Below are 27,206 nucleotides of genomic sequence, written 5' to 3'. Positions count from 1 at the left end.
TAGCACTTCACTTGCCACTGAAACAGTTGTGTCATGGGTGGAATGTGGCAACTCTACCCACACACAGTAATGTGATACAACAGATGAAGATAGTGGAAAGCCGTGAAACTGCATGGAGAAATTTAAGTAGATTGAGTCCATCTCTACTTCAACGGGAATTAGATCAGGTCCCAAATGAGAATTTATGCATGACAGCTGGATTAACATATATATTTCCTGAAAGACAGTACCTTTACAAACTGAAAAGTTCCATAGTGTCACACTGGAGCATTAGTTCATTTTTTATTAAGAGAGAAACCATCATTTTGTAATTCACGGTAATTTCCTCCAGGACATAGGACCCCTAGTTATCTCTTTTGAGTCCTGATCCTACTTAATTTGCAAGGGATGAGACTGCAGCAGGGACAGTTTAGTGTATATTTGAGTTATAGTCCGCATATATTCTGGTTCATGAGCAGGAAGCAGTGCAAGCACGAGAGACCCAATTAAATTAAAAGTTCAGCACTCTTCCATTTCAGTGAACGGTCAGGCGACAAATGATTACAGTATTATTGCATTTTCTTACACAAGAAAAACTGCCCACCCTCTCTTTTTTAAAAAACCACGCCCAGTGGGCAGTGCCCTGCCTGCCTGATCCGCGGTGTGAAATCCTGGCACTCCGGAAGGCTGGAGCTTCCCACCCGTTGTATGAAACTCCATCAGACATGCAGTGCCACGGCAGGGGAAGCTTTACAATGCGGGAGCACAGATGGGATCAGCTTGCAAGTAAAGATGTTTCTGTTGCTAGAGAAAAGCATAGAAAGCAACGATGAATAAAGATGAAAAATAAAATGCTGACAGAGGAAGGGGAAAAAACCGCCAAAATGGATACAAAGGGAAACAATATGGTAGAAAACACCAAAAATCTGGATGGGTAGTTTGAACACTGGCTTTCCACTAAAGAGAATCCTTCCATCTTATATCAATAATGTCATTATTTGGCATTTAACCTCTCAGTTGTGACTCCATAACTGGGCATTCAGGTATTTCATAGCAATTTGCTCTATTCAGTCACATACATAAAAGCTTTTGCTGTGAAAGGCAAAGCCTTGTGCTCTTTTTGCAGAGCTCTGAATGCAACCAAGAGCTCTGCCCATGTAATGAATGCAGGCAGGTCATACCATTAACATTTTCTTTCATATTATTAACTTAGTTCTAAGATGAAAAGATGGATGTCTTCTTGGAGAGAGGTGACCAAGAGTTGGAGAGGTGATTCTAGAAACAAAAACTTGCAAGAATCAGCCTGTGTCTAAAAAATGACAATGAGGTAAACAACATCATGGTTCGTAAATCCAGCTTCTTAACAGCCTTCAGATTTTAATCTTTGATTAGGACAAGTAAGAATTATGGCATTCTTAGATCTGTTACTTCACTGCTACAGCATAGAACAAATGCACACACTAAAAAGTATTAATGACTCAATGTTCCACAGACCTGCATGCTTGAGGTAGAGAACAAGATTCAATGCACATTTTAAACTGCTACCATCCTGACAATTTATCAAATATCTAAACAATTATGAGTCATCTAAACATAGTACACAAGCATCTCAGACAGTGGCAGAGTTAAACAGTAGTATCCATAACTGGCAAAAAGGAGTTAGAAACCCTTCTCTCACTGTGGAAGTCTTCCTACTAAAATGCAGATATTTCTAGAAAAAAAGCTTTTGATCATATTCAGTTTCTTTCAAAGTACTTATTCCACTTTTGTCTAACAATGCATATTAAAGTAATTCTAAGGCTCCAAAGACCTTACCTACAAATTGTGCCATGCCAGGATTAAAATTCCTGAATTCATCTCTGTTGTGGATATGCATAAGGGGAGACTTCAATTACCTTTTTACATATAGGTCTTCTGGAAACCACTGAACTCCATTCCACACAGAGAAAAGCAGGAATATTAATTGCCTCAATGCTTTTTGTATGGAGCTTTCACTGTAGTTTTAATGCTCAATAAACATCAGAGATTTATCTTTACTATCCAGCTGTGAAAGAAGATGCTCTTATATTCACTCGGTAGATGGAGAACAGGCCATAAAACTTAAGGCTGAAATCATTAAAAATGCAATGATTTCAGAAGCACAATATGAGTGCTCCAAGTCCTCATTTTTCAGACTACCTGTCATTTTAGGCATATGCCATGTTCAGAGCAGCTATCCCACTGATCTCAACAGCCATGGAAGCTATCCTGCAGTTCAGATCCCTGTATCTAAACCCACGCAGACTGAAAATGCAGACCATAATTAGGCTCTGCCCTCCTATTTGGGATCCCTCTCCATCTCCGAGTTACTTCTTCTTTCCTCCTCATTATCTCCCCTGCTTTACCATAACTGTGCTCTCCTCCCCGATTCCTTTCCTGTCTCCAGTTACACTGCTTTTGTCACATTTCCTGGGCACAGAAAGTGAGGGAGTGGGTAGGACTGAACTTTTCCTTGGTCACCTCTTCAGTAACCCCAGACACAAGAGATTGCACAAGCCACAACACCTCTGTCCCTGCTCTCCCTGAGGATGGGGTGATGTATGAACCATGCAGGATGAAGGACATGTCCTTTACTACAAAGAACTTAGAAGTCAAACAAGCCTCTACTGTGTAACTCGACATGGTATTTCAAGAGTATATTGTCACCAAATTTAGCCATTTAAACAAAGCAAAAAAGTACCATTGCTCAGCCACAAAGATAACTCCCTACCACAAGTTTCACATCCCTCTGTCAGCACACAGAGGCACCAGGACCTCGAACCAGCTGTAAATGTTGGTCAAATGCACCCAGCAGCCTCCCTGAGGCCTCCCAGGCACACTCCCAGCTCCAGCCTCGGACATGTGCATGCAGAGGGAAGATGGTGGGTGGTGTTGAGGTTTTTTAAACCACTCACAGCAAATATTTCTATCTCCAAGTGCAGGGTCAGAAATGTTGTAGGATGTTCACCTTCATAGTGTGGGACATGTGATTGTGTGGGACGGGAGATTTGGCCCAACTGAAGGTTTATTCTGCAGCATAAAAAGGCATTTTTTGTTTAGGGTTAATCAGTGAAAACTTACACTCATGGTACAGTACATCTAATGTTGTGTTTTAAACCGTGACTAATTTCTGCTTAACCTCGTTGTCTTTCACAGCACTACTGTCCCAAACTCAGGACAACAGCACTCAGAGTGACATGGCAGCTCCTGAAATGTATGGAACTGTCATGGGCAGGTAAAAGATTAATGGGAAGGGCTCTCTTTTGATTGATGAATCTGTGACCTTGAGCAACCAGAGCACTTGCACCAAGTATATCTGCCATGTGAGACAGACAAAATGAAAGAGGCTCATGTTACACTCTCAGATCTCATTAAGCACCCAGACCAGAAACACCGATACTGGCACTGGCCATCTGCTCTGCTGTTTGCCTGGTTACAGGTCTGATAACACTTTCAGGGAGCAAAAGTTAATCAGACATACAGTTGAGCAACAGCACTTCTGAACAGGAAATTCAGTGGAACATAACAGTTTCTAAAAAAAAAAAACCCCACATACCTGTTTTTACTTCATTCTGCTGTTTCAAACCACACAAGCTGGCAGTTAAAAAAAAATTGTTTACATAAAAGGCCATAACTTTAGGTACTTCAAATATTGCTGGTTTTTTATAAATAACCTGTAACATCATCACAAAATTCACTAACTTGAAATCTGCCAAATTGCTGTAATCTGCTGTTAGTCTGTACAGTGGACAATAATACAAAATTGTTTTTAATTGCTTTTAAATTATTTTCTCTAATGTTCTCATTTGCTTATCTCAGTTATTTGAGAATTACAGTATTTTCTGCCATTTGTTCTCCACTTGCAGTGCTGAAGGCCAGTAGACCTTTCCATGTTTAAGGTATTATTACCCCAGCATCCATCCCTGAAGAACAAAGGTTCCCTGCAAGCATTTTCGAGAAACTTATGATCAACTGAATTTTCTTTGCTGAGCAGCAATTCCTGGAAAATCCTGCGACGTATTCAAAGACTTTCCTACTGCTTTTGGAGAATTAGCTCTGGGCAAAATGATATAGTCTATTGAGGCCATATCTGACCCAGAAAGTATTAACTGAAGAATGTGCAGGACAGCTGCTTATCGGAAAGAAAAGACATGCAGTGCTGGAGAATGACATGTAGAGCTACTTGAGTTAGTTCTGAATGACTGTCAGCTCTCCAGAGCCAGCCAAGACCGGGAAACAGATATGGCATTCTGCCGGAGCCTGTGCACATCCGTAATGGAGCAGGCTAGGATATCTTAGCGCAGGACTGCACCATGTGGAGAGGAGATAGTTTATCATCCAAGAGCATTTCAGATATATGATATGATAAGGCTGAGCATAAATCTGAAGTACAGCAGGATTATGTCCAACGAAGTGTCAGCCTTTCAGTGGAGGACGTTCTGAGCAGGTTTGAAGCGAGCAGGTTTGGTCCGCAGCATGCCAGGGTCATGTTTTCCAAAGTACTGGCCTCAGATGGATGGGGATGGTGTTCTTCAGAAGCTGGACTAGGTACCATCCTCTTTCACATTATGTTAAAAGAGAATGCCTCACTGCACAACAGTGTGAGTGCCATTTATTTCCAGCTACATATCCAGTTATATCAAAATTGAGGCCTAAATTCCTATTCAGCTTTCCCAGATCAGAAACAGGGTTCTGTATCTGGGACAGTGTCTTTGTCCCCACTATTCCTTTGGATGAAGCGGAACCAAGCGCTCATTTGCTGCAGCATCATCAATGCTCTGAAAAACGGAGAAAATCCTTAATTTGGAAGTCATTATTTAGGAGTTTTGCTAATATTATACCATGGATGGCACTTCCCCGCCATCATTTCACTTGGCATCTCTCATCATAAAGTCTAGTTGTGCAGGGACAGTAATAGTAACACTTAATGAGAAAGCACTTTATTTTTCTAAATATCTTGGTTTGCATCCAATAATCAGTTCATAGGAGAAAATGATGTAAGCCGAGCCGCAACTCAAGTTTCAGAAAGGTGCTGCTGGCGATTCTGGGGGACATTTCACAGTAAACATTGTTCCTGAGTATGTCACTGCGAAGGATCCGAGGCACTGGTTTACCATTAAAGACACAAACATAGAAGAAATGTTCTCCTTCCTAAAAAGCGTCCGGCCTATCACCCGCACCGTGTCTGAGCTCATCCACTTCAAGGCTGAGTTTCCCATTTGGGCTTTTGCAGGAGAATTTAAAAGTTCTTTTCCAAACAAGTGACTATTCCCATTCGCCTTCCTGGGGCTCCTGTTAGGAACCCCTTCCCTGACACACACCACTTGCACGGGTTGCATGCCTTACTCCGCAGCCCACACATTACTTTCACCTGCTTTTCCCCCCGCCGCGTTCCTGCGGCCGTACCCCAAAACACGCTCCAAACTCCTCCCTCCGCATCACCCCGCGGCCCCCCCGGCCCTGCCGCCCCCTCGCCGGGCTCCCTCCGCGGCCGCGGAGCGTGCGCGCAGTGCGGGCGGCCTGGGCAGGTGGGGCGGAGAGCGGACAGGAGAGGAGGAGGAGGAGAGGAAGAAGAAGGAGGAGGAGGAGAAGAAGAAGGAGGAGGAGGAAGAGGAGGAGGAGGAGGGGGGCCGGCCCGCCCGCAGCCGCCGCCGCCGCCAGCGCCGCCATGATGCTTGTTTGCTTTCAATGAGTGTGAGGAGGAGGCGGGGGGGAGCCGCTCTCCCGTCCGGCCCGCGGCAGGAAACAAAGAGCCAGGCAGGCGGCGGAGCGAGGGCGGCGGGGGGACGGGGATGCTGCAGCCACAGGTAGGGGCGGCTCCGGCGCCCGGCCCGGAGCGGGGGGGGGGGCTCTGCCCGGGGGGGCAGCGCTGCGGGGGGAGTGCGCTGACGGGGGGGTCCGGCGGTGGCACGGCGAGGGGGGACCCCCGGGCTCGGCGGGGAGAAGCCCCCGCGCCGCGTCGTTCGGGGGTGTCAGGGGGGGGCCGAGGCCCCTCTGGGCGTGGGGGCGTTCCGGGGGGGGGGGGGGGCTGGGCCTGGGCAGTCGCTGCGGCGGGGACGCTCGGGGGAGGCTCCGCGCCCGGGGAGGCGGCGGGGAACGGCGGCTTTGGAAACGGGGCGGCGGGGAGGGGGCTCCGCACCCCTGGCCCGAGCCCCGCGAGCGCCCACCGACGAGCGGGAGGCAGGGAAGGAGGCTGGGAGGGAGCCGGGCCGGGCGGCGCCGCGCAGGAGCCCAGCTCTGTTTGCATCGGGAAGGCAATTAAGAGAAATTAGTGTAATGGCATCTGGAAGCCTGAAGTTGTTTTTGTGTTGTTGTTGTTGTTATTATTGGTGCTGGTAGGTTTTGTTGTTTTTGTTGGGTTTTTTTTCCTCACCGTGGAATTGAGTTTAAAATAATTAAACAAAAGGCAGAGGGAAATGACATCAATCGGGGGAACTGCCCGTCCACCCTCCACGCACGGCGCCCCGCGCCGCTGCCTCCCCGGAGGCCGATCCGCCTGGCTGGGCGCGCACCGAGGGGCGGCAGTGCTGCCTGTCAGCGGAGCGCTTCGCCTGCTCCGGAAGGAGCCGCGGCGGCAGCCGCCCGCCCGCCCTCCCGTGCCTCCCCGCCCCGCCGGCAGCGGGAGCCGCGGCCGCGCTGGCGGCGGGGCCGGAGCGGCGCTCGCTCGTTCCGGCGGAGGGAGCGGCGGGGCGGGTGGAGGCCGTGAGTGGCAGCGGTGGCGGCCAATGGGAGGCCGTAGGGGCCGTGAGTGGCAGCGGCGGCGGCCAATAGGAGGACGCGGGGGGCGGGCGCTCGAGGCCGCGGGACAGGCGCATGCAGGGATAAACAGAGGGAATTGGGGCGGGGGGCGGCGGGGCCGGGGTTGCGATCGGAGCGGCTTGGCCGCCGTTCTGTAACCGAGCGGGGCCCTTGCCTTGGCTGGGGCACGGGGAATGAGCGCCTGGGCTGCCTGCGGAACCGCATCCTGCGGGGGAACGGGCGGCGGGGAGCTCCCGGACCCCCCGGTCTGCCGTGGGGCCCACAGGACAGCCTTTCCTACTCCAGAATTTTATGGAGAGTGATAAGCCTGGGATCAGACAAAGCTTTAGGAAAGGAGATATCTAATACACCTGTCTCTGTCTTGGTATCTATGGTGAATACATATTTTATCAGTAATTTTTCTACAAACATTAAAAATTCATATGGAACCTACTAGGTTGTAGTCCTAGGTTGGACTCGATGATCTTAGAGGTCTTCTCCAACATGATTCTGTGCTACTTTGTGTAGTATAAGAAATGTATTCAAAACAAATGCAGTAAGCTAAAGGTTTTGTTGGTTTTTTTTTGTTTTGGTTTATTTTTTTGTTTTGTTTTGGGGTTTTTTTTGTTTGTTTTTTAATACAGCCATCTGTATTTCCACAAACGCATAGAAAATTGTATCACCGAAAATAGAACTTCATGGATGGGTATTTGCTTTGTAACTAGAATTGCAGATTGCCTGTTTTTTCATTTGATTTCTGGGGCTTATTTTTATAATCTAGATTTCACCACAGTGGGTAACTAATTCAAAATCCAAGGGATTAAGAAATACCTGTGGTATTTGTCTGGCTTAAATACAAAGATGTGCAAGTGTTGACTGGTAATTGTATTGTATCTTGCATTTTTTTTTTTATTCTAGAGCAGGTCTCGTAATTGGGAATTTATCAACATTTCCACTGGGGTAATTTTACAGGATTATCCGCCCTCTGTTCTTCCTGCTGGTTCATCTGGACTCTGTGGAGTTTGCTGCTAGCAATGGAGCCTTCTGTGGGGGTTTATTCATGCTATTACTGAAATGGAGCCCTTCGCATTTGGATTAACTATTTGTTCGCTTTTCACCTGAATTGCTTGGATCAGCCCATGTTTAAAAAGGATCCTGCCATGCATCTCTTTTCTGTTTGCATTCTGAAGTTGAACTCTGAATACAGTCTCATGTTCAGGCTGTTTACTGTGCTTGAATTGTAGAGGAAGAACTGAAATATAAAGATAGATGAAACTGTAATACTGCATGGGCAGGTAAATACATTTGACATTTTATACATGAAGACCTGAAAACATGTTATGAAGGGTCACAAATTGAATGAGCGTGGTACCTTTTTAAGATAGGGCTGTACCCTATTAGGTACAGATATTAGGAAGACGTTCTTTTAACCAAGTGCAATGTTCGTGATGGAAACCACTGTCCTTAAAATGGTTCCAAGACTGAGCAAACTAAAAATTCTTTCCCTACATATGAACAAAAGAAGTTATATTTGAAAACATGGCTGTATAAATAAAAATGTTTCTGTTAATCTGTCACCAAAATCTTTAATATTAATGTTTGTAGTGCAGTGTGCCATGCTGTTTGGCTCACCACCATGCCCAAGAGTCCATGTGGTGAACCAGGATTTTTCCATCCAGTTGTGGAGTCCCTGTTGCAGAGGCCCTGGTTCTGTTTGCTAACAGACTGTTGAGTTTTAAATTATTACCTGTTTTTGTCATGTCCTTTTGGCTGTACGCTTGTGTATGTGCAGTCTGACCATTATATCCCAGTCTCAAATGGGGCCACTTTAGGCAAAGATTCCACACAGAATCTTTAGGAATGAGGATGCCTTTCAGTCTTCAGAATTGAAGGGATGTACAAGAATTGACACTTATTTCTATAGGGGTTTTATTGTCAGGAAATTACGTGTAGTATTGAAAGGTTATAGTTGTGTATGGTGAGCTTTAAAAAGCTATCAGTGACCTTAAAACACCACAAGAATATTCTCAACAGACCCAGCCACCAGATTTTAGTTCTAGTGGCATGAGGTAGAGGTTGACCCATGCCCAGTTACATACAAAGTATCTGAGGTTTTTAATCCATATACTGAGGTTTTACACTACTTCCCATGTCAAAATACTGACATTACTGATTCCAGTTTAAATTTATCCTTCTCCATGGTGTAATTTTGAAAGCTTTATGCATAAATTGCTCAAACTGAGTCACTGCAGGGTTTCATCTGTTTTGTTTCTTCTAAAGTGTTGGTGCTTCACGCTTGGAAGTGTGATTATTGTACAATACCCTGCAAGATTATTAGCATTGTGTTAAGTGACGTAATTTATGTTCTTACATTGAAATTGGGTTGTACAAGTCCACTCAACAAGGGAATCTTGGCATAAGCTTGGGGACCTGCACTCACAATTTCTACATGGAGCAATTTCTGCAGCTGAAGTCTTTAAGAGTTTACAAATGCTTAGGCAGGTCCCAAAGAAAAAGCTGTTTAAATGCTTAACATGTACTTTTAGCTACTAATTGCACTTCCAAGATGGTGCTTGTTTAAAAAAAAAAAGATTGGCAACAACTCAGTTTTTCCTTTTGTAAGACTGCAACATGAATCCTTTTGTTAATGCCTTGGAGGCCTTTTTTTCTAGTGTATGAATCAAAGAGGGACTAGGAGCAGTAAATATATACAGTTGTTTATTTCAGAACTAAAATACTTGCTGTTAAGATTCCAATTTATGCTACAGTGGAGATCTGCAGGAAGAGATTGATTTGACTTCAGCTTTTTTTAGACTGGAAATGCTGTTAGTTGTTTTATGGAGGCTGCCAACTCGACATTGTGATCACAGCCTGGGTATTTGGATGGCTCTCTTGTGCATCTTAGTTCATGTTCCTGGTGTGCAGCCTTTACTCTGCAAGTGAAGGGGCTCCCTACTTGAAGACCTTCCTAAAGTTTTTTTCCATTTTATAATACCAGGATCTCCAAAGCATCCTTTGCTTAACAAGGCAGCAGTTTCAGTTGAAAGACTGGGGTTTTCTAGAACATGCTGAAGCAATTTGAGTGACAGCTCCTGTCATGAGGGTCCAGCATCTTGCCATGGTTAGGAGACCAGGAATATACAATAATGTCATATCCTGCATGTTACAAATAATATGTGCAGCTTTATTGCTTGAGCTGTTTTGGAGTATATTGATGGGTGAGATGTGAATCCTGCACATTGATCGGACTTAAATGCTGCTCCACAAAAGTATCTCTCTGCATAGATCAGTTTGCAGAGTCAGGGATCAGAAAAAAACTTGCTTCAGAGGCAGATCTGTCATGTGATTTTTGCAACAAAGGCCACGTTTAGCCAACACCTACAAAGACTGAAGGCTTGAAACTAAACTAAAACACCACCAGGATTGGCTGTGCACCATCTGATGTGTATCACCTGTCAGAGGAAGGAAATGGCATCATAATGGCTGAAAATAAAAACTACTGAAGGTATTTTATGCTGCACTCTGACCACTAATACTTTTAAATACTGTTTTAAAGAAGTTTTAACAGTTACTCACCCAACAGAGGAGCTTTGTCTGACAAAGCAAAGGTCCTGGGAACTAAGGAATTTCAGTGCTGCCTCAATCACAGTTCATCTGCAGAGTACTTTCAGGAATGAGAGCTTTTAGGAACAAGCAGTAAGTGTGAAGAATAATTAAAACTAGTAAGGAATCATGTTTTGATGAGAAACATGATGAAAGAGTCACCTCTGGAGATTTGCAATGATCAGTCATGGGATAGATGCTTTCTGTATAGGGAGTAGTGGACTAGGTCACCTCATGGTTCCTTCTGATTTAGTAGGTCAGGACTTCTCTCCAGTGGCAGAATTTGGAAAGCTGCTACTTGGGTTGCTCATTAAAATCCACATAATCCGTGTCAGTACAACGGTTGTCAGAGTAATGCTCAAAACCAACCAGTGATGTGGCTGAGTGGTGATACTTTGTTATTAAAAAAACCCAACCCCCCACAACCTCTAAACCCCACTTTCTTAGCTGAGTATCGTTGTTGGTTTTCAATATTGTCTCACAAACAGCTGCATCAACACAACAGAGAGAGGTGATGCAGTGGGACATGGGGACAGGAAAGAAGTCTTGAGTTGGCTTTGCTGTGCAAGAGTGTGGTTGTGGAAAAACATTTGCAGGCTTGTTGGTTAAATTTGAAGCAAAACCAATCTGTGAATAATTTGCTTGCTGTCAGGATGTGGCTATATGGGTAAAGCATCAGCTGTATGTTGAGTTCTGTAACATCCTGACCTTCAGTTAATTTAGCAACACTAATACTAACAAGCATTTAGGTATCTAGAAATTGTGTTTGGGGAAGGCAGAGATTTTTGGATTTAGATACTGACACCTCTTGTCAAGCTCCAGTTCTGTAGCAGGAATGCTGAAAATGAGCTCATATCCAAACTTCATTTAAAGTAGCTGAGTTCTCTCTAACTCCTTAGTTGTAAGACTAAGAAGTAGTGTTTCGTGTGGTGACTTTGTGTTTTCCCCTGTGAAACAACAGAAATGTGGTAAGCATTCTGCAGACACATAAAGGAACATGTGGTAAGGAACGTGTTGGTGCATGTGCCAGTATTTAGAATAGCTTACTGAGTTGGACCAAGATAAGAAATTTTGCTCTAGGTCTGCTAAACAAGAATCAGTATTCCATTTATTGTGAAGAATCATAACTAAATTGTCAAATATGATTGGATACAACCAGTGGAGTGGCAGTTGGTATTATATTAATGTTTTGGAGTGTAAGTCCATTCTCAGATTCCTAGAGACATTTGTAGGTGAAGCTTTTAAGCCTTTTTCCTTCTGCCTACATTTATAAAACCTGAAGCTAAATGTTTTACAGCACAACTCTTCCTTTTAAAGCTGGTCTTTTAGGTTCCATCTGACTTGTACAGTATGCAATTCTGTAATGCAATGCAGTTTATGTAAATTCTTAAAGTAATTAGTGAACCTGACATCTCTTTAATGTATTGGCATTTCAGAATACACTAACAGAATGTGCAAAAAGCTGAATGCTGTGTAGTACTCATTAACTAGCCAATCTGGTTCCAGGGATACCAGTTAAGGTCAGTCTTTGCTTTGCAATTTGGTTTTGTGTTAGTGTTTGTTTTGTATACAGCAGCCTTTTACTACAGTCATAATTAGATACAATTTCTGATAATTAAGAACTATTCTAATCATCTGGACCATGTTTGCTACACTGAGAACGTTTGGACATCGTATTTCTAATGATTATATGTTGTGCAGAGTAAGGGGTGGGAATTTGAGGGTTTTTTATCATGAGTCTGATAAAACAGATCTGTCTTGTAGTCTGTCTAGAAGATGGAGCAGTCAAGGACCTCTGTGCTGAATTGTGCCTTTTGTACTCTGACCATTTTAGAGTTCTCTTTTGAGCCCAAGCTAGTTTTTATAGCAACTGAACATGGAAGTGGCAACTGCTTCTTTGCATTAGTGAAATGATGGTAAGCAAGTTTTTCACACTGTGCAAGGTTTAAAGGATTACACCGTTAAAATACTGGGCTGCACATTGCTTATCTGTGGGAAATTGTAATAGGCAGGGTTTGGGTAGAAAAAGTAGAAGTTTGGAAAATGACATCTTCCCTATGCCTGCCACTGCTGGCTGGAACCAGCCAGTTTGCATTTCTGTAAACAAGTAGTTTAGAAGGACAAAGAAACCTTAATTAAATTTGAAATACCTGCAGGTCAAAATTTAATATGATCTTCTTAAAAATACGAAATGACTGAGTTTTGAACTTAACAAAATTTAAAGCCTGTTCTAGTCAGTGCTCTCTAGTCTAATGGAGCCTTCCTGATTTGAAGACAGCAAGTAAATCTTTTGACATTTATGGCCCAGTTTATCTGAACCAGGATGCTTTGCTTGAGTTTCAGGAGGGTTATGTTTCATTTTAGTCAACTTTGGCTAGATTAAGGGCTTTGCTGAACTTGCAACAGCTTTATGGATTTTTGAAAGAATATTAAAGCATTTGTCAGCTTCTGATTTTTCTCTAGTAGAACTTATATATGCAAATTCAAATAAATCATCTGATTAGTAATATTCCAGATATACTTACATGAATTAGTGGATATTGACTTAATCAGTATCTTGTATTTATTATTACACATGTTCACATGCATGTTCACATCCCACTGCATTATCTTAAGTCTGAAAAAGAGGAAGGGTGACTCGTGGGTTTGTATTGGCAGTTGTGTAAAATTAGTTTTAGAAGTCCTCAAAATGGGATGGAGAAGCATTACATCCCTGATGAAGCCATTAAATCTTAATATGCTAACAGCCACTAAAATGTGATCTTAGCAAGTGAAAAAGTGCTTGGAATGAATCAATTGACTTCGTGTTGACTCAACAGCTTTTTTTATATTTTTAATTTAGATTATTCCAACATTAGGCTATCAATTGGGTTAAAGGGATCTTGACACTTTCCCACGTGTTACAGTTGAGTCTCTTGGGAGTTGTCCTTGTGCTGCCTCAGTTCTGCCTGTGCCCACAGCTGGTATGTGCCATCCCTCCCCACACTAGGGAAACGGAAATTTTTAATTTACAGCGTGTCTTCTGAAAAATTCAGGTGTTGACCTTTAGCTGCTTTCCCAGTCAGATTTTTCCTAGCCTTATTTTTTCAATACTAAATACATACTGTAAAAAAAAATAAAATTATTCGAACAGCCTCTTTCAAATAAAATGCCAAAGAGTGTTTGTACTAGTCCACAAATAATAGGTGTTTACACAACAGACTTGATATTTGCCTTGAAGCAGCACACTAGTAGGGAGAAAATAAATATGTGGTTTCTTGCAACACTGGTGTTTTCTTTGTATATATTTCAATAGAGGGATCTGGTTCATGCCTACAAAGTTAAATGTAAGGTTGTGTTCAATAGATAAGCAAGTCCTTAGATTTCTGTTTATTCAGCCTCAAAATATTTGTGATTTTAATTCTAATGTACAGTAGTATGGATTTCTCAATTTTGAGGCAGATTTGATTCTTTCAGGTTTTTTTTTTTTCTTTTGGGTGATGGCCCACACCTGCTTTTCTGAAGTTTGGTTTATCTGCTTGTGTATTGTAGCAAAACATATTTTGTAGTTGTTGCATGTTATAATACATTATAGCAAAATATATTTTGTATAAAATACATGTATAAAAATATGTGTAACATAAATACTGTATACTGTATTGCTACAAAATATACATTATGTAGCAAGTTATATTTCATAGCAGAATGCAAGTATGCTTCCATATTATGGTGTATACCTGCTAGGAGTTGGGAAATCCAAAACTACAGGCATATGTTAAGATTTATTTTTTAAAAAAACAAAGTTTCAATTTAGTATGTTTTGAATGAGACATTTATAGAAATAAGATGACATGAAATTTAGAAGGCTTTGTAGGAAGAGTATCAGGATACAGAAAAAGTATCCAATTCTCTAGTTTAAGTTTTATGTCTTAGGAGGGTGGGGTGGTGCCAAATCATTTGAAATAAGAATTTAGCTGAAATACATTAAATTTACTTCACAGGGCACTTGAGGTTTATCTGGGATGCGTTGGGTATTTGCTTCCTTTCCTCATAATGACATCTTGCCCATGAATATTTTTCCATCAGTTTTCATTATTGACATCACTCTCCAGTTTGTTGCCCAGGCATGGAACAGGCTGAGGATAAATCCAGTCATTGAGTCAACTCATCAAGTCAAGTGTGTAAATTCTGCAGGGACTGACCTTTATCATAAACCCAGTTCAAGCTGCTGTTGCTTCTCTGTGAGGAGGTGACAGATGTTGCACCTTGTCATCCTGGCCAGGGACCGTGTTGTTGCTTATTTGCCTGTACTTCAAGCTGAAATGTAATTAAGTTCTCATAGAAATTCATGACTTGCTGAGTAAAGCGCCACCAGTGACAAGACAGGGAAGGCAGCAAGCTTGATTCATTTTGGAAAAGCACTTTTTAAAGAAGGGGTAGTGAGTCTTTGAATAGGAAAGGGCGAATCTGCAGTTTTATAGTTAAACTGAAATACAGCACTATGAAATTACCTTAAAGATTTTTTTCCAAAGCACAGGAGTTATCTTTTAGAGGTACTTCTGTTCCCTTTGAAGAGGGTCACTCTTTGGAGTTGAAAGCAGTAATTCCTGTTAATTCTAATAAATCTCAACAGTAGAAATTAACCCTTTAAATACAGCTTAGCATATCTGATTAGCCTATACATTGCTAGAACTGCTACAGCCTTAAGTTATCTCAAAAGCAATGTACTTTGCTTTCAGTTAGGATTTCAGACTTTGTTCAGTGTTACTGTTTAACTGGGTGAGGGTAGCTGGAAGCAAGAGTTTGCTTCCTGCTATGGGAGAAGAGATTGTGTGTCAGTGTGGCCAGAAGTGCCATTATGACGGTGCCCTGATTTCAACAGCTGCAAATCCACACATACATTCCTGCTCTACAGGAATAATAACACAGGAAGCTAGTCTCCCACAAATATATATTTTTTTTTTCCCCTCTTCCCTCCTTAGTTTAATTCTCTTCACCAGCTCCTTTGTTACCAGACAAAAGTTGGTGCTGATGCAAGAGTGAAGTTGGAAGTACAGGGTCCTGGGGAAGAGGAACTGCAGGAGGACCAGCTTAGTTCTGCTTCATGCATTGTAAAACCACAGTGCAAGTGGTAGAGGGTGTGGAGGATCCTAAATTAACTTTGAATTCAAAACAGACCAGTCAATTTAAGAAACATTTATATTTGTGGGGAAGGTCATTAGAACCCATTTTTAAATGAAACTTTGGATTGCATGGAAAAGAGCTTCAGGGTTAAAGGCACAAGGTTACAAAAGAATGGTCTGGGGTGAGCTTCCACTGTGAGGGTTTGGAGAGAGAAAGGGAAAAAAAAGTCTCTCATATGTGCTATTGTTTTCTTATGAAATCTTTGAGCAACTTAATAGATTGCTTTCTATCCTGCTACTTTTCAGCGGTTCAGAAGTAATTTATTTGGCAAGTAATGCTGCACTGCATCAACAAATGGAAAATATTGTCCAATTGTCTTGTTACTTCTTACTTTATTAGATCTAGATTTGCATAGTTTATTCACTGTTTTTAATTAAAGTAGCAGAAAGTTTGAGTAATTCTGCACTTGATCAGGAGTGGTGCTACTTTGTTTACTTTCCGCTCCTGATCTGCATTAGTTTGTTAGTGACAAGTAAAAGCAAGTAAAGGGGAAGGAGGGGAAGTCAAAAGGAGTCACCGACGTGTTAGGAAGTTTCAGAAGTGGAGTTATAATGCTTCAGGATTGTGATCTTGCAGTATTTCTAAATGTGCTCCCAGGTTTGTAAATGGAGTTTATAGATGGTTCATAGCAAGTATTGAAATAGTTATTTCAGAATAGTTGATTAGATCAGTTGAAATTATGTCTGAACACTGTGTTGTTCTTGTTCATCATTTTCTACACAGTTTTAGAATCCAAGTTTTCTTTTCCTAATTTAAAGATGATGTTTTAGGGGCAAACTTGACATCTACCTCCATAGTAATAGTATAAAAGATTGTACTTGGCCTACAGGAGTTGTCCAATATGTTTAGTTTTGAAATCAAGTTAATTTATCATGATATTTTAGAAAGCATTTCAGGAAATGAAGGATTGCTATAGTATTTCCTGTTGGTGCTTAAAAAAACCCCAAAACCTTATTCTCAAAATAACTGCTCACCTACCTATTTTATTTAAATCTTCCTCCTCGCCATCTTCCAATTTCATAAAAATGGCAGAAGGGTAGAACAGGAAAAAAATGTCATCGTCTTTCCTTCCCTGCCACTCAGAGCAGATTCGTTTCTCATTTTGAAGACATTATTTATTGGTAGTCTCCGTAGTTACCTGGAGCATTAACTACCTTATAGTCCAGCTTCCACTTTGCACATGTCCATAGCCAAGGACACTTATCATTCCAAATGTCTTGTCAGGCAATGAGCTGAACCCCCTTCATTCTTCTACGGGGAGCAGTGTATCTAAACCAGCTTGGCCTCCAGGAAGTCCTTCTCTAGGCCACCAGCTCCTCCTGACGTGGTGCCCTTCATGGCCCTGGTGCTGCGGCTGGGAGCACACCCCAGGAGCTCATGGTGCTGGTAATGACACTGTCATTTTCCAGGACAGTTCCAAGCCCAGTGCCCAGCCTGGCTGTGCATGACCTGGCTGCAGTCATGGCTGTAATCTGGAGAGACAGGCAGCAGTCGAGGCAGGTGCAGCTCGACCTGGGAACATTTGGCTTTGTCTCCAGTGGTCTGTTCTGAGTGAAGCCAGAGCCAGAGCTCCGTCACCCACCTGCTGTAGTAGGTGTAGTAGAGCTTTGTCAGCTCTTCTTCCATCAGGTTGTCCTCCCTTGACGTAACAACCTTCAGGTTTTTTCCTTCTTTTTCTGATCGTTGTCACCCTTCCCTGAAGGGGCTGTCAGTCCCTGCTTCCTTCCCATCACCCTGTCCCAATGCCTGTCTCTCAGCACCCTCTGTACAAACAAGGGCTTAAAACAGTGTCTGCACTGGAGGCTTGAGATCTAATTCCTTGTGCCAGACCTTGTGCGCTGTTGACTTCATTGACCTTGCTTGGCTCAGTTACTTTGGGGTAGGGGGGGTGTTAATTCTGTGTGAGGACTGAGTGACCCAGGGTGGGAGTGGGCAGCCACACTCACTTCGACTGTCAAGCTCTTCAATTTTTACAGCTATTAAAATGACAATCTTAATAACCTGGTACGAGATAGTAAACAATTTCATTTGCATTCAAACATACTTAAATGTCCTTTTCATTAAATTTATGTAGTCTGGAGTGTGTTCCAGGAATCCATATCATATCTTTGTTATAAAAATGTTCTCCTTTACAAACTGATTTACTGTACGCTGTAACAACCTAACATTAATGGTGCTTCCACCATCTGTGTTGGTGCAAGTGAAAATTACAGGTGGTATAAGCTCTTCTGAAAATTACCATGATAATTGTTAAAAGCTGCAGTTATCAATGGTTCTAAGGATGTTCAACACTATTTTATGGGTCTTACTGAAAATTGCTTTAGTCTGACAAAACTCTATTACTTAATCTGATGTTCACCTCAGCTTTTATGATTTACTGTAGCAGCTGAGCAGGTGCTAAATTTGGATTTGGGGAGGTGGAGAAAGGAGACAGTAAAAGAGACTGATTTTCTTGAACTACTCCATGCTGTGAAGTTTTGAAATGCAGTTCAAGGTGTTGCACTTGTATTTTATGCTGTCCTGTGAAATATGACCCAAATTTAGCCTTCCTGTCAGTTCTTGAGAAATTCTGGGTTCTGGGTGATAGATGAAGATGTGTTAATGCTTGGTGTGACAGTATCCTTGATGTGGCTGATGGCTGTGATGCTCTCGGGCAGCAGCAGCTCTTTCAGCCAGGAGGCTCTCAAGCATTTGCTGCTTTTTGGCACCTGGTAGTCCTAAACAGCAGGGACTCATCCTCTGAGAAATGCAGCAGTGAGAGAGGGAAAACCATCAAGAGCAGGAACTTTTTTGAGGGGAGGGTGGTGCAGCGGATGGACCGGGAATACAGCTTCACCAGGATCCAGTGTTAAACCCTCAAATTCTTAAATCTCTAATTGTTTTAGTGTACATTAACAAAACCCACTGGAAAAGTATGTCATCCTCTTTTAGTAGCGAGCAGTGATACACTGCTGGTACCAGCAAAGCTGTTAATTAGTGCATGTGATTGAGTGTGCTCTGGGGAGCATTCGTGTTTCTTTACTGAATGAGATTTCTGTCTTTGCTATACCTGCTTCTCAAAAAATTGGAACATATTTATTAATTCAGGGAGCGGCAGGAAGAGAAAGCAGTAAATGTCTGAGGAAGGTAAATGTTTCCTGACAAGCTGGAGCATTCCTACATGGTCTTTGTGAATTATATATAATTATACGTTGAAATTTCAGAAGAGATGTTCTGTACATTGCTTTGGTATATATTCTTGCACCAGTTGCATAGTTATTGCAGGGAGAAGTTATGCTTTTACCTTTCTGGTGATTATAATCCACTCTCCTCTCGTTTAATTAGTCAAGTTTGATGAAAAAAGTGTTATACTTGGTGATCCCAGCACCCTAGATACTCGAGTGCCTTCACTCTGGAAGGAGCCTCACCCAGCTGCTATTTATAATCTGATCCTTTTACCCACAATTCCCTTCTTAAAGGGGAATTTCTTTTCACTGCAGAAATCTGGTTTTGCCCAGGAGTCGGAAAGGGAATGAGGAGTGTGACTTAGTAAAAGAGCTTTTATATTAAAGTAAGCATGTGATACCTAAAAGCTTTATTTTAATTAAGCTGTGTAGTTATCAGAAAGTTTTTGGTGGATTTCTGTTGTTTTGTTTAACGTGCAGAGTAAACATTTTTCAGTAAAATCAGTAAACAGATTATAAGTCTGGTTGATAGTCTTATTTACTAGGACTTATTCTTTGATTATTTTATATAATGACAACATTTTTCACTTTGTCCCAGGAAATGAAAAAATGAGAAAGCCTTAAAAGGCCTGGTAGGAAGATGTCCTTAGAAATTTGACCAGTATAGCTGCTTGTTCATTGAGTGGGTTTGGGTAGTGTTATAATACTGCTGTAATGTATTTTGCTAAACAATCGCATAATATCGCCTCTAATGTGTTTTTAAGTGTGACTTGAGCCAGCATTGTTTAATTTCTCTGTTTCATAGAAATAGATTTATAGCTTGTTGCTTGTTGGAGAGGAATGTTTGCTTCTCTGTCATGGTGCATGGTTGAGTTTGGTAAAAAGAACCTAGAAAATTATTCTTATAAAGTTACAGGGAATGATGTGAAAAAGAGTGAGGAAAATGAAGTTCAATTTCAGTGTTAAATACTTGGCTGAAGAAAGTGATAGAAATATCTACCTTGGGCGCAATATTTTTAGATTGCAGAAAGTAAGGTGAAGGTTGGATTAAAACCTGTCATTTTGCAAACTTAAAAAATTGAGGATCTTTTTGAAACACCAATTCTTTTCTTGATGATGATTTGTGTGAAAAGTTGACAATGGCAGTAACCTGGAAGTGATAGATAATCAAAGTTATTAGCAAATGTGTTCTCTAGGAGTATGGGAGAGATCCCAGTGGAGGTGGATCATCTCTTTTTGAAGTTTCATTGTTGAAGAAAAAAGAGCCTGCAGTGGGATGTGTCAGTTTTGAGGGACACACAGCATAGCCACGGAAGGTGGTGGGACACAATTTTTAAATTGCTTTGCAGATTCTGGTAAATTATTGCAGGGGTGGGTGGGGGACTAGACTGTTGTCTGTCATTTTAGGAGCTTCAGGAATCTCTCTTTTTCTATTTTATAGCAGTATTTCCCATCCAGCGACATTTGTAAATGGGCACACTATCTGTAGGTTTGAAAAGTATTTGGTATATAAGTCTAATATGAAATTTAACTGAAATGGGAGTTACCTTCTAAAGAATTCTCGGTATATAGTATCTCAATTAATTACTTGCCTTTTGGTTTCAATAGGAATGCCCAAGGAAAAGTACGATCCACCTGATCCACGGAGGATGTACACAATTATGTCCTCAGAGGAAGCAGCCAATGGAAAGAAATCACACTGGGCAGAGTTGGAAATAAGTGGTAAGTAACTGAGGCATGGTCCTGAATTATGAACTCACTGCAAGTAGTGTGGGTTTGGACAAGTCTGGAGGGGAGTTACCTACCTTGAAGTGAGAACGCTGGGATAGGAGCTGCCAGCTGTGGTGTGTGGAGGCAAGAGCTTGGATTAGGATAACACAGGGAGCTGTAGGAGGGGTAAGGTGGGCCGAGTGGGAAATCTCCATGGATAGGAAAGTTGTTAAGGTGAGGATATGGATGTGAGCTCTTGTGTTTTAAGAAGATGAAGTGAGTGAGAGCATGAATTTAAGATCTAATTTGTCAAACAGAAGAGGGTGAAGTTGAGGTTGATCTATAGGGGTATGTTCTTACTGTAAGTAATGTAGCAGGAAGGTATTAGTCCACGAAGCAGAAGTTTTCTTTTTAAAAGCAGTTGTAAATTTTACTCTGTTCTTAAGATTAAAGACAAACACCAAAACCTCCACAATCTGTGCAAGCTTTGAGATACTGTTGGACTTCTGAATCTTTTCTGAAAAGTAAGATAATGCTCAGAATTCATAAGCATGTATTTCAACTGGTGTGGACCACCAGTGTCTCTTGATTTGTAGAGTAAACCCGGGGTTTGCTACAAAAAGTGTGTTTACAAGGAAATTCAAGCAGATATTTTAAGAATTAAAAAATCATTTTGTGATGTTTAAAACTTAGGCTGTAATTTTGTTTAAATATGGAGGTTCTTTAAGCGTCTGCAAAAATTGCCATGTAGGATTTGTAAATGACTGTTCAGTAGAGAAATTTATGGAAGAAGGATTAAAACAGTTCTTCAAATCGTGAAGAATCTTTCCATCCAGTTCACTGAATCTGTGTCTTGCTTCCAGTACCATGTGTCTCACTATGTGAATAGCATTCTTTACTGAAGGTTACAGATGCAGAAACCTAGTTAAATGCTGCTTCAGGAATCAGCATTATTTATCAGCATTAGGCTTGGAATCCTCTTGGACATCTGCTGCTCTGAATAGGAAGTGCATTAAGTGATGGCTCTTTCCCTTCATGCCTGGTAATCTCACTACAGACTGATTCCCGCCAAGGGAGGTGCTGGAGTGGAGAGCCTGGATCAGGGATGTTGATTGGAAATCCTTTCAGCTACAAGGCTTTCTATGATCACAGTCACCTGTTTGCGTTGGGGGTGGGGAAGAGGTGTTAATTCAGCTTTAAAAATGCAAAGAACTATTGATTTGTATTTAAAACCTCTCAAAAGATTTCTTAATGAGCATTAGAGGAGCATCAATCCCTTAAGAACTGTATGCATTTGCCTTGCAAAATAAAATGTGCAATGTTTTTGTTTCATTAATGTTCACACTGTCCTTCCCTTGCAAAATACTTGGTCACATAATACAGAAAGCCACAAATGTTTTAACTGATCTCGTTTAAATCACATCTTTTCACTACAGGCTTTTTTATGCCCCTCGTTTTGTTGTAGCTCACTGGAAATTATACCAGTATTAAACATCTTGCTGCCAGGGACTGAGTCTCAGTGTAACCTTCCCTGGGCACTAAATAGGAATTCTTTTATTTTGAAGAAAATCGTTTAAGGAAAGGAATTACAAAGTGCGTGTGTTGGTATAATATTAACCAGACTGTTGTTAACATTGATGGGTCACAGTGGGGATTTTAAAGTTGTTTTAACTAACTTTTTGCCTTGGAGAAACTGGTGTTGGTACTCCTAATGCTTTTGGTACAGTGAGATGATTTATGTAAATGAAAAAAATTTACCCCAAAGGAAAAAAAAAAATCTTGGAGAGAAGAAATATTTTGAGACCTCTGATGATATCTCACATTCCTTGCATGCGGCAGTGTAAAAATCTTGATTCTGTCACACAAATCCATGTTTCCACCCTTCAGTTTATACAAAAAATCATACCTTTTTTAAAATATCTGGCAATAGTTGATACAGCTTTTAGTTGAATGCCAGATGGAAATCCATGTTCTCAACTAAGCATCTTAGTCACCCTAAATATAGTGTTTCTATCTGTTCTTGGCTGGATTAATGCCATAGAGTAAAGATTTTTGGTTTGAAAGATGTGCGGAAATAAGGGGTGAACCGAAGCACTGTCTTTCATTTCAAACATAAACTATAATTGAAAAAAATCTATTTCTTACACCTCTGTTAATGATAAATTCATGGTCAGCTGGTTAATGTTTTTGTCTTGTATGGAACTAGAGAAAGACAGATGTTTAAGCCTTAAGTATGAATTGGGAAAAACAATCTCAAGCATGCTTGGTAATATCTTGCATTCTCTCACACAAAGACTAATTTTTCGTCTATAGAATCAACAATTAATGGAATTTTCATTTAATAAATTAATAATAATAAAACCCACAAGCAAAACTGCCCCTCAAGTTCCCCGGCCCTGCACATACTTGAAAAATGTGCTATTATTGCCAAATCTATGTATTTTAAATGTTCTGTTTTCTCTTGTACCTTTCTTCCACAGGGAAAGTGAGAAGCTTAAGCTCATCATTGTGGACACTGACCCATTTGACAGCTTTGCATCTCAGTGACAATTCCTTATCCCGTATTCCTTCAGACATTGCCAAGCTTCACAATCTGGTATATCTGGACTTGTCCTCTAATAAAATTCGCAGTTTACCAGCAGAGCTCGGAAACATGGTGTCACTCAGGTATGTAAATCCTAACAGGAATTAAAATTGTTCTTTTTTTATCTTTGTAGCAACAGCTCAAATTTCAGCATAAGTAAATTCCCCTTTCCTCCCTTCTTATCTGCCTCCCTGAATACTGGCTCTTCTGTGATCTCCTGTTATGATGTATGACAGCACAGAATGAGCCTCAGAAGTGCTTGGTTTGATGGCAGTCACCCATTTTATATTTTTCCAAGTCAGGTTTCCTCTCAGGCATCTCTTTCCAGATTCTTTCACAAATCTTTTGTGTGGTGTTTTTCTCCAAGTAAGTGAAGCCCCCCAAAAAAATGCTTTTAACTCATAGTACAGTAGGGAAAGGGTCAGATTAAACATTTATAATGGTGTTAACTACAATGTTTTCCTCTTTATTCATATTTAGTAATTATTCTTAACAATAGTTCTTCTTCTGCTTATTGTATAACAATTGCAACATGTCTAGTATCATCTCCTCCCCATCTTTGCTGTGATGTAACTGCATTACTGTGCAAACTGGGGAGGATTAAAAAATGATCCAATCTCAGCTTTTTGAGGTTTTTTTTCCTTTCAATTTTGCAATATCAAGATGTACAAAGTTAGCACGGAATGAAAACTCCTTTTGGAAGTGAAATATGAACAATGATGCCTATTTAGATTATACTTAAGGCTGCAGCATTTTACTTTGTAAAAACACTGTTACATGAATATATAAATTATTTATATAAGACTAAATATTTACACGCAACAGTCTTTTGCCCTTGACCCAAAGGAAGAGCCTTATCTTAGGTTTATTAGACAGTTGCCAGTAATTGCCTTTATTGCTATTAATTTTGAAGATACTTATGAACAGCTTTCTCAAATCCAGAAAGTACAGAGTCTGAAAGTAAAGAGAATGTTACTAGAAGTAAAGACAATGATAGAGAAGTGGACTGCCAGCACAGCTTTCATGAAACTGGAAGCAAAGCAAGTTTGCACATAGAAATATCTGTCATTGCGTTTTCTTCCCCTTTAGAAAAGTCTGCTCTGTTGGAGAGGATTAAACTAGCTGATTAAATTGGTACTAAAAGCTCAAATTCCAGAGCAGTTCAAGTCTCAACCTTGGAGGCTGAGCAAAGGGACTTTGCTTTTTGAAGCATAATTGGCAGCTCTGCTTTGTAGCATGTTGTATAGTTGCTTTCAGCTGGAGAGGAGTCTGTTCTAAGCTCTAGTTCATTGCATTACTATTTCAATTAAAAGCAGTTATTAGTAACAGGTTTCTTCCCTTCTTTATCCAACTCCTTGGATATTGTGAGCTAGAAACCCTAAATTTACCGGAATATTCTCAAATTCATCTTTGTACTTCATTAGCCTCCTGTCAGTCTTTTTAAAACATTTTTGTAAGTGTAACACTTGTGACATGGAGGTAGCTTAGCAGTGCAGAGTCATCAGTAATGTCAAGTCATTATGCCTTCTTCCCAACACTTCTCCTGATTTATTCTGGCTGATTCTATGAAGCTTCAGCTCTTGCAAGTCCTAGGTTTCTTTTGAGCAGAGAAGGCTAAATCTTGTAAATGTGAAATTTGTAGCTAAGGTCACAGAAGTTTTCTATTTATGACCAAAACACAGCACTTGAGCACAGATCTCTAGATGTGAAAAGCTGTGCATGAACCCACTGTGTTCCTCAGAAATTGCAGCTGCTCCAGGGTTTTTTTTCACTGTGGTGAAAGTGAAGAAAAACCCATAAGCACATCCTATGTGATAGCACATTGCAGGTCCCAGCTGGGCCGGGGTTTTGTGTTTCAGGCTGGCTCTCGCTGCAGACACTTCCCCTGGGTTCTGGGAAGTTGTTCAAACTAACAGTAATTCAACCCTGGGCACTGCTGGTATCCTGAGCCACAGAAATCATTTGTGCTCTCAACACTGAGAACTGATAACAGCTCTCCCAGCTCCCACATCTGGAGCTCTGGGTTTGGTCTGTACTGCAGAGCTCACCCAAGACTCCTTTCATCTCTCTTTTTACTGCAAGTAGTTGAAAAAAGAGATGTCAGAGCAGTAGGATTTCTGATCTTTGCAGAAAAAGGAGGAAAAAATAAACACTGTAACATGTTATCTTGGAAAGCTCAGCTGCAAAACAGATTCTCTTGATATGCTTGAAAGAACTTGAGTGCACCCCCAGGACATTTGCAGATGACACAGAGCTGGGTGGAAGGGTGGATCTGCTGCAGGGCAGGAAGGCTCTGCAGAGGGATCTGGACAGGCTGGATCCATGGGCCAAGGCCAGTGGTGTGGGCTTCAGTCAGGTTGAGTGCTGGGTCCTGCACTTGAGTCACAACCCAGCAGTGCTCCACTCTGGGGGAACAGTGTCTGGGAAGCTGCCTGGTTGAAGAGGACCTGGTGGGGGTGGTCAACAGCATCTGAACATAAACCAGGTGTGCTCAGATGGCTCAGAAAGCTGATGGCACCTGGCCTGGATTAGCAGTAGTGTGGCAGCCGGACCAGGGCAGTGACTGTTCCCCTGGGCTGGGCATTGCTGACACCACACCTCAAATCCTGGGGTCAGTTCTGGGCTGCTTATTCCTTGACAGGAAAGGCATTGAAACCCTCAAGTGCTGTTCTGTAGAACTCAAAAGAGTTAAATTAACTCTTGCCCTACAGGTTTCCTTTTTTTTTTCTTTTCTCTTTTTTTTTTTTCTTTTTGTTGCCCAGAAATACTCCTCAAGTCTCTAGGCACCAAGTTGTAAACACTTTGGAGCAGCAACTTTATACTGATTGATTCTATGAAAGTCTTCCCTGCTTAATGGGAATGCATTTTGGAAAATGAAAAGCTACTTACAAGTCTATTTTGTCTGCCCAGTTTGTTGGGATATCAGAATTCAGGACATGAATTCTGTTCCTGTCTGTATATTGGTTTTGTGAGTTACAAAGCACATACTTTGTCTTGCCACTGAAATGATGAAAAGAAAACCACCCAAACCAACAGAAAATTACCGTGCTAAATGACTGCTGCATGGTAATGCCATAGCTGTAATCATACTGCCATGATCTTGGATTTTTTAATTTGGTTTCAGGGATATAATTTCCCTTTATTTCTTAATCACAGCTGACCTGTTTCATGGTCTGGTTTGTCTGAGCTGTTACTGCATCATCACTTGTAGATACTAAAGTGTTTAATTATTGTTAATGTTCACAAAATGTCTCACCATTTAAGAGAAACTCTCCAAACAGCTCCTTTCCTCTGTACTTCAGCACAAGGTGTTTTGTCTGAATGTGTGTGTCTGAGTACAGCAGAATTTCCTTAACCATTGCTGTTTAGTCTCTAAATTTTTCAATATTGTGGTTTGCTACTATATGGGTTCTCTTTTAGTTTAATTCTTTTACTGCTGCAGATAAATGTTGCTCTGTTTTCAGCCCCATATGATTCTTGCTCTATCTACAGGGAACTACATTTAAATAACAACCTGTTACGAGTTTTACCTTTTGAGCTGGGAAAACTGTTCCAGTTACAGACTTTGGGTCTGAAAGGTATTGCTGCTTTTTTCTTGGTATCTCTGCTTTTTTAGTGATAACTGCTGCTGGGCTGTAATGGCTGTAGTCTGCTAGTTCATTAAATGTTACTGATTAGCAATCCCAGATGTAGCTGCTCACTCCACATTTATAAATACTGTTACTTAGGGATTATTTAGAAAAATAACAGGTTTGGCAGAGCAGTGCCCATAGAAAGAGGTTTGCTTTTTTTTCTGCAGAGTGAGCAGAAGCTTTCTGTTGCTTGCATAGGGGTTGAATGCAGTTCTGCTTTAACTAAGAAACACTCTGTGGTTAACTGTGGTACATCTCCAGCCAGAAAGGGAACATGCTTTGTACAGCTGCAGGGTACTGTGCTATTTATGCAAGCAGCAATTTAAGTCTTTTCCCAATTTTTTTTTTTTCCTCTGAACTGTATGGATTCTAGCTATAAAAATTGCTGACCTTGGGGAATTTCGAGTCACAAAATCAGAAGCACTGAGAGATATAATACCTCTAAACACTGTTAAGTCTCAAAAGTCTGTTTATCTCCCCTTTAAAACTGGGCAATTGCAGTGTGTGTTGTCCATGGCAACTTTTGCAATCTGCTTATGTTTGGCAGATGACAGAGTCTCTGCTGAGATCTGCCTGTCAGATCAACTGCTGGTGGATGTTTCACACCAAGCAGAG

The 27,206-nt window shown here is 41.3% G+C and overlaps 1 protein-coding gene across 3 annotated transcripts in view; it reads left to right on the top strand.

Annotated features, from left to right (window-relative positions):
• Positions 1–5,628: 5,628 nt before the first annotated feature.
• LOC121658087 (CCR4-NOT transcription complex subunit 6) overlaps positions 5,629–27,206 on the top strand; it is a 33,022-nt gene continuing 11,444 nt past the window's right edge. The window contains exons 1-4 of one of the 3 annotated variants that reach the window (XM_042014526.1): positions 5,629–5,804; positions 20,274–20,387; positions 22,856–23,042; positions 26,452–26,537. In XM_042014526.1, coding sequence (XP_041870460.1) covers positions 20,276–20,387; positions 22,856–23,042; positions 26,452–26,537 — 385 coding nt within the window. In that variant the 5' untranslated portion in view covers positions 5,629–5,804; positions 20,274–20,275. Of the gene's footprint in view, positions 5,805–7,942; positions 8,031–20,273; positions 20,388–22,855; positions 23,043–26,451; positions 26,538–27,206 lie in introns of those variants that run through there. The other 2 variants (XM_042014524.1, XM_042014525.1) reach the window with 2 other exon arrangements.

Source organism: Corvus kubaryi, unplaced genomic scaffold, assembly GCF_017639235.1.
Source record: "Corvus kubaryi isolate FWS band 111438036 unplaced genomic scaffold, C.kubaryi_AGA036_p1.0 split2-37374, whole genome shotgun sequence".
NCBI classification, from domain to species: domain Eukaryota; kingdom Metazoa; phylum Chordata; class Aves; order Passeriformes; family Corvidae; genus Corvus; species Corvus kubaryi.
This window is presented reverse-complemented; position numbering and strand designations above follow the sequence as displayed.